The 10,944-nt window shown below is 39.9% G+C and overlaps 1 protein-coding gene across 6 annotated transcripts in view; it reads left to right on the top strand.

Annotated features, from left to right (window-relative positions):
- The window catches only part of GRIA1 (glutamate ionotropic receptor AMPA type subunit 1), a 347,765-nt gene that overhangs the window by 331,723 nt on the left and 5,098 nt on the right, over positions 1–10,944 (top strand). For all 6 annotated transcript variants that reach the window (XR_009555461.1, XR_009555462.1, XM_060240281.1 and 3 more), the window contains one exon: positions 8,893–9,027. Coding sequence is in view for 4 of the 6 variants with exons in the window: in XM_060240281.1 (XP_060096264.1) it covers positions 8,893–9,027 (135 nt within the window). In the remaining 2 variants the exon portion in view is untranslated. Of the gene's footprint in view, positions 1–8,892; positions 9,028–10,944 lie in introns of those variants that run through there.

The raw sequence follows: 10,944 nt of genomic DNA, 5'->3' as shown, positions 1-10,944 counted from the left end.
CATTCTCTCCTTCATCCAAATAGCTTACAATAAACTACACATAAAACCCCAAGGTTACAGTAAAAAGAATTAAAACAACCAGCCCAAAACAATCATAATACCCAGCAGAGAGATGATAAATCACTAGATGCCTTTCAGTAGAAAAAAGTATTTTATGCCTGGGGAGGGGGGGGGGGCAACTGTCACAGACAGTGCCTTCTAAACTTTCTCTGGAAGATTAGTGCACGGAATGAGTATTAAAACTGACAAAGCACATGTCCTAGCTGCAACAAAACAAACCTACCAGATTTAGTTGATCACTAAAAAAGCTGATGGTCTGACGCAAGTTAGTGCATGGGTTCCTATCAGGAGAGGTGGCCCTTCAGGTAGGTGGGTCCTGGGTCATAATGGTCTTTAAAGATAAAGAATCATTATCTTGAAATGAGCACAGAAGCAAATAGCCAATGGAGTTTTTTCATTACCAGTTTAGTATATGCAGTAACAAGTGAGTTGCACTCCCTAAATTTCTGGATTATCTTCAAGGTCAGCAGTACCACCAGAGTTACAGTTATCTAGCCGAGAAGTTACTGAGGCATGGATCAGCATAGCCATGGATTAGCTGAGTCTTGAAGGGGGCACAATTTACAAAACAAGTACAGGTGCCAAGTGGTAGAAGATTCTTATAGTAATAGCAGCAATCTGTCCCTCACATGACTGCTAAATCCAGGAGAACCCTCAAACACTTTAACTAATTCACTAGGAACAATGTAACCCCATTCCAGACAAAGAAGTCAGTTCACTTCAGAATTTCAGCTTTAATCATTGGCATCACTTTTGGATTCAGTGTCCACTTTTTCGCCCTCATCCACTTTATTTTTGCCATGTTACAGAAACATCAGCACGTAACATGTAAGTGAAGAGTAACTACCTAGTTATATGCCCTCAAGGGCTTCCATATTACCTTTCCCAAAGGTTGCACAGTGTAAAAACAATCCCATTGCTAATATATCCCAAACAGAATAATGATGGCATTATCCTATTTAAAAGAATCACTCCAACAGAATCACTACAATATTTACTTTATTCTCTTATCTCGATTTGCATTCCACACAAGCCTAAACAAAGAAGAGGAGAGAAGGGCATACAGAGGTTTGCATGAGTTCTATTACCTCAGAGTGGATTGCGTCAGATGCATGCCCTTAAAGGAAAAAAGTCAGACGATGGGAATTGCATGTAAGAATTATTGTGGCCAGTTATAAAGTTCTGAAAGTTTCCTGAAACTCCATATGTAAAATCTGCATGCCTGATTTCCAAGGAAATAAATCAATAAAAGCATAACATTCTGTAAATTTTAGTACCATGTGAGTTGAAACCACACTGGATTAGTATTAAAAAGAAGATATGTTTTGAATTTTGACCTTGTCTTCTGCTTAACAAAAAGTTATTAAAGACCATAGGTTATGCACACCACTTAACCTGTGAGCCTTTCACAGGATTCATCCATTGACGAGAGACATGGACATCCACTGCATCCCTGGTGAACTTGAATACAGCATGGGGCTTGCTGGGGTCATGGTATTTCAGTTTCGGCTATGAACAAAACAATTTTATGTGATCCATAAGATCAGTCCCACCTGTTTAATAGAGAGCTTTCACAGGTGGTACTTAATGCTCTTTGAAGGCAAAAAGAGTACATTCATCTTCAATGAGCGTAGATGAACAACAGATGACACAAATATAATTTAGCTGCCCTACACATGAGGTTGTGCATGTGGCTACAACACTAATGCATCATCTGGTGTGTTCAGCCTAACACTGGCATAACTGCCATCTAATTTTGATGCAACTGGAAATAAATATCCTAAGGCACAATCAGTGAGTGTTGAATCTCCCCCCGCCCCACTTCCTGCCTTATCACTAAGCATATAACACTTCATTATGCTTTATTATCCATGGATCATGGAATTAGTGGTGAAAATAGTATGAAACTAATGTATTCGGTATAGAACTACCAATGTCAAGCGGCAAAGATTTTCAAATGTCATGGATTAATACATTATTATAATTTAATAATAATCACAGAATTTTTCAGGCATGAAATATTTTATCAGAATATCACAGTTACAGAAATATAATTATTATAGTGCAGTTCTAGAAATATGCTATTATTTATAATAGGTACAAGCAAATGGCTTTTCACTTTCTGCACACATTTTAAAATTTGGCAATTCAACCTGAAAGTGGATGAAACCAAATTTTCTTAAGAGGAAGCTTTTTCATTCAGTCCTAGCTGTTAGCAATGGTTTAATTTTCTGGACCTTTTTAAAACTACTTAGGTAGACTATATAAAACAAGCAGACTGAATCAAACATTTAAATAGTGGCTTTGATCCAGTGCTGTGTAAGCAGAAACCTAAACATCTGTTCCACTTGCCTAAGAATTATATGAGATATTGCACAAGGAGAAATGCAAGTGGGAATAAAATAAGTTGACTAAGTGCAAGCAACTACCATGTTGTATATGCGCTTGCACAAGAGCTCTAGCAAAAGTGGAAATTTTGCATTAGAGCCAAATGAATGTATTACACCTATAAAATATCACCTGAAAATAGTGTCTCTTTCATTTTTCTTCTCATGATTTATGCAGATGATAACAAACAGAGAACCTAACTAGACATGTTGCTGGGAGCTCTGGGTCTGAGATCCCAAATGCTTTTTCCTTTGTATCTCCAAAGTGCTGGCTCTCCCAAATGCCTTTTCCTTTCCTGTGTGGCACCACAATTGGGATTCTGGCATAAGGGCAGAGAAGTTTAATTCTGCCCCAGGGTTGCCAACTCCAGGTTGGGAAATACCTAGATGTTGGGAATAGAGCCTGAAGAGGGCAGGGTTTGGAGAGGAGAGAGACCTCATCAGGGTACAATAGCATAGAGTCCACCCTCCAAACCAGCCATTTTCTCCAAGGGAACTGATCTCTGCAGTCTGGAGATCAGTTGTATCCTATCCCACTTGAAGGTTGGCAACCTTACTCCCTTACACTTACCAATGTCTTAGTTTCCTGCAATAGCTATTGAGAGAACTATGCACCTTGCCTTGTCAGGCCCTAATTTCAAGAACAACAAAGCTTTAAGCAGATATCAAACTTAGGGCCAGACCATATGTCACAGGACAGCCAGTATTTGTTTATTCAAATGTCTGGCACATTTATTTATTTATTTATTATTTCAATTTTTATTCTGCCCTCCCCACAAGCAGGCTCAGCACAGGTTACAGGGGGATTTAAAACATCGAATAAATAGTTAAAAACAATTTAAACAGCATAACTTAGCAGATTCATATACATGGTTTCCAGCTGGCACCATTTGTATGTACAACAGGGTGAGGGATTTTTTTTTTTTTTCAAAAGGGGAGTAGGGCTGAGGACAACAGAGTTCTGTCTTCTCCTCCCACAGCTTAGCTCACCACAGTTCCTCTGTTTCAGGCACTTTTCTCCCCAGTCAATCTAACTTGCAGCATCACAACTGGGTTCGGAGAAAGTGACAAAACCAATGAAGTAACTCCTCCACAATCCTTCTGTAGACATGAACTGATAAACAAACATGGTTGCCCCCAGCTCATATGGTTTCACTGTTGATCATAGAAACTAGCTGCAGGATTTTGGCCTTAATTTAACACAGACCCACTGCAGCCATCTCTCATATTGTCCCTCTGGGTCCTCTCCCCCCCCCCCGCCCCAAGAGCAGAATTTCATGGAAATTAGTAGTGGGGTGGGGGAGTCAGAAAAGATTCATACCCCAGCAAAAATTTTAGTCTGGACCAAAAGACAAAGGTAGTTCCCGGTGCAAGCACCAGGTTGTTACTGACCCATGGGGTGTTGTCACATCACGATGCTTTCATGGCAGACTTTTTTAATGGGGTGGTTTGCCATTGCCTTCCCCAGTCGTCTACAAGCTGGGTACTCATTTTACTGACCTTAGAAGCATGGAAGGCTGGGTCAACCTTGAGCTGGCTACCTGAACCCAGCTTCGTGCTGGGATCAAACTCAGGCCATGAGAAGAGTTTGGAATGCAGTACTGCAGCTTACCACTCTGTGCCACGGGGCTCTCTAGTCTGGACCTAGCCCTATATTAATGGTCTTTTCTACATACTTGAATGTGGAATGACAGTACTTGAAAATACTGATAACCAGGCTTTCACTTCAGTAATTTTACATCAACAGCCCCCCCCCCCCCTCAAAAAAAAAAAAACCCTGAGAATTTTAAATCTCCTACTGCTTTACTATATGTTATGTACATGTATTGGATAATTCCTAAAGTCTGGAATTCTGAGATATTCATTCACAAATAACAACGTGGAGTTAGCAATTTATGGATCACAAACACCTCTGTGATCTATAAAGACAGAGTTTCTAAATGACATGTTTTACCATTTGCATGCATTTCAAAAGGTTGTTGCAAGAGTAAAATGCAAGAGAAGAGAATAATGTAAGCTGCTTTGGGTCCCCACTGGAAGAAAGTGGGATACAAATGAAGCAAATAACATAAATGAATCGAAGACATTTTTTCCCCATAGGATTTAAATATTTATTATTTCACCAAATGTCTCAACTTCAAATGGTACACCATTGCCTTCATTTACTGCCTTATAATAAGGTGGCAATTGGGGGCCTTAAAAAATTTCTGACAAAGCAGAAGAAACAGCAACAAACAAGATGATTGATGCACTTTCACCAGTGAAAAAGAAGCTGACGATAGGGAAGGTGTCTTGTCACCATGGCAACAAGGCTAGAGCATTTCTGAAAGAAAGCTTCTTTGCTGCTCACCTGCCAATCTTCCTCTTCCCTCCCTCTCTTCCTTCAAATGTAACTCTCCCTCTGCAGGAGACAAGCTGTGACATTTACACTCCCACTAATAAGCTGGCTGCATGATGGGCAAACTCCTTGGGAGAGCATCTGTCACAAAGCCCAAGCAGCAAGGCTCTGCAACTCAGCAAAAGGGTTTGATTCTCTCAGACAGTCAGTGTGGGATTGGTGCCTTTATTCACATCCTATTATTATTGGCAGTATTAAGTCAGGTGCCGGTACAAAAAACAACAGGCAAGACCTTTTTGAGCCAGTCAGCCCAAGCAAGCTTTGGTAGGCAGGGATTGTTTTCTTGCCTTTGCTATGTGTCCATATGACCCCAATGCCAATATCCCACAGGGAAAGAACTATGGCTGCAAGACAATAGTCACTCCAGAGGACCTGTTTGCAATTAGAAACCACATCCCCCTGGCAAAGAAAATGTGAGAGTCAAGGAGATGCCTATGGAGCAGTTTCATATCTGAATCTACATTGTGACAACTGGCTTTATGACAAGCTCTCTCTCTCTCTCTCAGTAAGGCTCTGCAGCCAAGCTTTCATCCACCTTCTCCACCATATGTTTGCTGTCACTTTTTTTGGCCAGTGTCAAATGTGGCAGCAGTAGGGAAAATTAGGCTCACATGCCTAAGCATCCCAGCAGGAGTTTTTTTCAGATGTGTCTGTGCAGCTTTTAGACATTGACCAGATGTGCAAATGGCAATCTTCCTGATTTTACTTGCCGATTGGTTTAAAATAAGATCCATTTAAATATTTTGTTGTAAGTCATTTCTTTCTTGCAAGCACATATTGAACTTCAAAGGATGAAAGGACTGATAATCAAAGAAGCTCCTACCTTTGAAAATTCTCCTCCCCCTGGGAAGGAGATTTGAACTTTAGTTCACATACAACCGATCTTTTAAGTCTTCTCTCCTATCCAATTTTGCCTCTTTTTATATGAGGCCCAAATAAAATACCTACACAAATTTGTATACTTCTTCAAAGTCTATGAGAGGTAGCAATGCAAGTGGCAGACTTGGACTGGGGAGACTAAGATTTAAATCCTCACATAAAGTGCACTGACCAGTCATTTTCTCTCATCCAGGTTGTTGTGAGGATGAAATAATGGAGTGGAGGGCTACGTGGCCTTAGAGAAAGAGTGGGATAGACTGTGATAAATTGATAATAAGCTTTGGTGGAGAGGGGAGAATTAAATCTAAGTAATAATTTTGTAACTAAAAATTCCATAAGGCATGAGTTTTAAACATCAAAATTGTTGGGGAGAAATGGATACTTACAAAAGACTGAAGCATTTACAATTAGAGACAAAAGTTGGCAAGAGCTAATGTCAATGAAAAGACGAATTAAGAGACCAGTATCTTACAAGATCCACAAGTGGAACAGAGCTTGTGCAGCAAAACTTCCATTGTTCTTCTTCTGTAACCACTCCCCTCCAGTTGAGTTCCTGGGGCATGCATCCAGAACAACATTGGGAACAAAGTGAGGGTTCACGATGGTATGGGGAATGGGCAGAAACCACCCTTCCCTACTTTGCTGGTAGAAATGCTATTCTATCATAAGAAGCAGGGAATACAATACAAACCCTTATTTCTGGAACATGCACTTGGTTGGATCGCTTAGACCTGTTCAGTTAACATCAGTGCTTCCCTTCAATGGAAAGTGCCTTTCCCTGATGCAAGAGGTCTTTCACTACTAGGAATCTCTCTTGCATTAGGGAGCACTCCTTGCCTAGGGTGAAAATGTCATAACTAGCAGAACAGATCCATAGTATCCAACTTAACATTTTCAAATGTTATTCCTTTACAGAAGTTAAAAATTTTCATCTTAGGACCTAGAGACTTATTTTTAAAGTTAACATTATTCACAACCATTTCTAAGAAACCAGCAGCTACCACCTCAACAGCCATAAGCCCCAACAACAACCTAAGATGTGTGGCTCGCTCAGCATCATCACAAATGAATAACAGATGGCTATATAAGCTTCTTCAATTATGCTAACAACATTTTACTGATTTTACCCCTCATGTAGTTTTCTGTAACAACCACCCATTTATACAATATGTCCAAGTAAAAACCATGAAGGCATCTCTCACAAAATCCTAAGTATTTTCCCCTCAGAACTGGTCAAGTTGTATGGGAAAGACCTGTGTGATTAACTCTGTTCACTCACTTTCAGGCCTTTAGTCATTGCAGCTATAGAGTGGGATGTGTCCATGGAAAACTGACTCTCATTGCAAAAGGGCATCTCACAGCCATGGGAAAGAGGGACATCAAGCTAACTGGAGACAGGAAATCAAATTAGTAGTCTTTATTTTGTTTATTGTGTTTAAATATTTATATCTTGCTTTTCTTACCTCTCAGGATCTAAAGTGGCTGACAAACAAAACAAAATATAATTTAGTCAAATAAACAAAAATACAAGGTATAACTCCATTTCCTGGATTGGTCCAGGATCCTCTGGGCCAGCTCAGTCAGGGCCAAAATAGGTGTGACAGCATCCACAGATGCAATGAGATGAGCTAAGTGCTCCTGTCCCCCCCCCCTCATGCTTTGCAAGTGCCAGAAATGACCATGCACACACACACCATGGCTGTTTCAGCACTTGAAAAGGCACAAAGGGAACAAGAGTGCTGCAGGCCCAATTAGACCCGTGTGGCACTTTTAAATCACTTTAAACTGATGGGCATGACTATGGCTCAGCTCCATGGACACCCTCATGTCTAGTTTAATCCTAAAAACGACAGGCTGCAGGCCATGGGCTAAAAAAGACCAAGTCTCTTTTGTACTTGCCCATCACTTTTTGCCAAAAGGCTTGTGCATATAGCTTCAATATATGCAATTATAAATGACAAATCCTGAATGGGGGGGGGGGGGGAATTAAACTGTCCATGAGTTAACATATCACTGTTTTACCTAACATGTAATATAAAGAAATCTCAGAACCAGGTTGCTGAGAAGCCAGGAATGGCTTGAGATACCTGGGTATTTGGGCATCCACACGCATACAAATCCTTTCCATTTAGGGCATGGGGCTCCTCATAAGAGTAACTTGAAAATGTAAAATGCTGGGATCTGATCTATAAAAATACATCTTATATAACCATTCATTCAATCACTACAAAATTAATTCAATATTTTCTGATATGAGCAGACATGATAGATTAACTGAAATTGAAACTATATTTCCCAAGTTTAAATTTGAAGCCGAGTATTTGGTTCATTTGACAAATAGATTGAAATCAAACAACTCCAGAATATTGGTCAGATTACAGACAAGACTTGTTTCCTGCCCATCTCTTACAAATGTTCAGTTTCTTTCTCTGCAAAATGGGCATCAATTATACCTATTTTCCATGTTTGGTTTAATTTCAGGGATTTTTATAAAATCCATTTGTAATTAGAATCAAGTGCTAAGTATGATTAATTGGTGCTTAATTCCCCTAATTAACAATCATATAATGAATTTAAAATGCATCTTCAGAACCTAGATACAAAATAACTGCTTTATTAAATACACCAAATGCATATCTAAGGACAAAACCTTTTCATGTCACTGCAACCTGAGTATTGTACAAAGGAGGAAGGGCATGTTAGGGGAAATAAAATAAAACCTTTTAATATGTTGCTCAGCAACAGAAGTTGCGGGGGAAACAATCAGGGAAGAAAAGAACAGGCGTTTCCAAGTTATTTTAGGAGAAAGGGAAAGAGATTGGAGTCTAGCAAATGTCAGCTTGAAGCAGATAAGGTTTTTTTATCAGTAACTCAAAACTACCCAGACATCTGGGACAAATAAGTTCTTGAGAGTGATGATTAAGAACATATAATATAAAACTTTCCCAAAGAGTTGCAAGTTCATTGAAATGTTTAGTCATTTTGTGTGTGAAGTGGGGAAAAAATGTTCAACTGTAATGAAAGGAAATGGAAATGTTTTATGTGTCTGAAAGTGGTGGCTTTCCATTGTAGTGTACTGTATTAAACTCTTGTGTCTTGTTTCTAGAATACAATATTTCATTAACAGATTGTCCTTCCCCTCCCTTCTTCCTTTCATTTCTCTTATAGGACAAAACAAGTGCTTTGAGCCTCAGCAATGTGGCCGGTGTTTTCTACATCCTCATCGGTGGGCTTGGACTAGCCATGCTGGTTGCCTTAATCGAATTTTGTTACAAGTCCAGAAGTGAATCAAAACGGATGAAGGTGGCAACACATTCACAGGCCTTTCATGCCTTCTTTCTGAATTCCTAAGCCCCTATTGCAGCATTCTTGACCTGTATTCTAGTCAGTTTGCTTCAATGTAGAGCTTGGGAACTGTTAGTTTAAGACAACCACAATACTTTCTTCCTTTTTCCTCTAGACCATTAGTCTAACATTTCCAGATCTTGAACCCTACATTTAACTCCCAGGCAGCAGCATGGAACTCACTGAGCTGAAAGGAAATGACAGGCAGTCAAGTGATAGGTAATCATGATGTTATATCACAATCATGTGATAGGAAGTCAAACTATGTCATGGTGTGTGATACTGGATTACATGACAGAAAGAGGAAAAGCCTCTCCATTGTCAAAACAAGGAATTGTGTGCATACTTAGAGAACTGGGAACAGGAGACATAAGCTAAGCACTAGGAAGTAACCATGTATACCACCAGCTGCAAAAAAATGTGGTAACTTTATAGGGGCTCTCATTTCAGCATGTGATGGGTCTTTACTCAACTGACCCATAGGTTAAAAATGATTTCCTTAGGCCAACTTCATGATGTCTCGTTAAATAGCTACTTGATTAACAACAGTAAGTTATTCTAAAAAAAGATGATTATTTACCCTCAATGCATAGTAATGGGTGAGTTCTCTTCAGTTGATTTCCACTCATGTTTTCCAAACATTGCCTATGTTTTCTGAAGGTACTCCAAAATTTTAAAATTGGTTTTGCCCTCGCTAAATATTTTTCTAGCCACTGCAAGTTCCTCAAATTCTTTTAAAAACGCCTTAAACTCCATGAACTTAGACATTTGATGGTGCTGGAAATAGAAACAATAAATGTGAGATTTCTCTGTGAGGGTCCCATTCTCATCCAGTGCCTAAAATACTTTAATTGCTGTGCTTGAGATGCCAGGGATACTTGAATATGGCACCTGAGTTCTCCATAGGAATGTCAGTTGCCTGGGAAACTATATGCTCTTCAGTTCAACCTTGTGTAAAGCTGCTGAGCGTACTCAATACAGCTTGCCAAGATAAAAAGGACATTTGTAAAGTATCCAAGTATTATAAACTGGAGAAATTAAAAATCTGAATCATATACATCATTAACTTGCTATCAGTTGACTGTAATCCCAACATTACTAGATTCACAGCCAACTGGCTGTAAAAAAGGAGGTGGTGGGGGCTACAAGCATAGCCAGCTTCAAGAGTGGATTGGATAAACATATGGAGCAGAGGTCCATCAGCGGCTATTAGCCACAGCGTATTATTGGAACTCTCTGTCTGGGGCAAGTGATGCTCTGTATTCTTGGTGCTTGGGAGGGGCAACAGTGTAAGGACTTCTAGTGTCCTGGCCCCACTGATGGACCTCCTGATGGCGCCTGATTTTTTTGGCCACTCTGTGACACAGAGTGTTGGACTGAATGGGCCATTGGCCTGATCCAACATGGCTTCTCTTATGTTCTTATTAAAATCTTCCTATTGCTGGTGAATCAAAGATGTTATATTTGGAAGAGGTCTTACATTTCAATCCCCTTCCTATAAAGGAAACTACTAACAGTAACTCCCCAGCTTCTGCTTCAAAACCTTTAACAAGGGAAATAGCCATTGCACCCTGACATAATCGGTTCTATCTAGGGGTCTCAACCTCCAGGTGGGGTGCAGAGATCTCCTGGAATTACAGCTGATCTCCAGACAACAAATACCAATTCCCCTGGAGAAAATAACTGCTTTGGAGGGTGGACTCTATGGCATTAGGTACTGCTGAGGTCTCTTCTCTCCTCAAACCCTCCCCTCTCCAGGCTTGACTCCCAAATCTCCAAGAATTTTTCGACCTGAAGTTGGCAACCTTAGTTGCTTTGTTGGGCCACTCTTAGCATGAGGAGGATTTCCTTAATATTCATTCAGAATCTAACACA

Source organism: Heteronotia binoei, chromosome 5 (genome assembly GCF_032191835.1).
Source record: "Heteronotia binoei isolate CCM8104 ecotype False Entrance Well chromosome 5, APGP_CSIRO_Hbin_v1, whole genome shotgun sequence".
Lineage (NCBI taxonomy): Eukaryota > Metazoa > Chordata > Lepidosauria > Squamata > Gekkonidae > Heteronotia > Heteronotia binoei.
The sequence above is the reverse complement of the archived record's forward strand: the minus strand, read 5'-3'. Positions and strand labels throughout refer to the sequence as shown.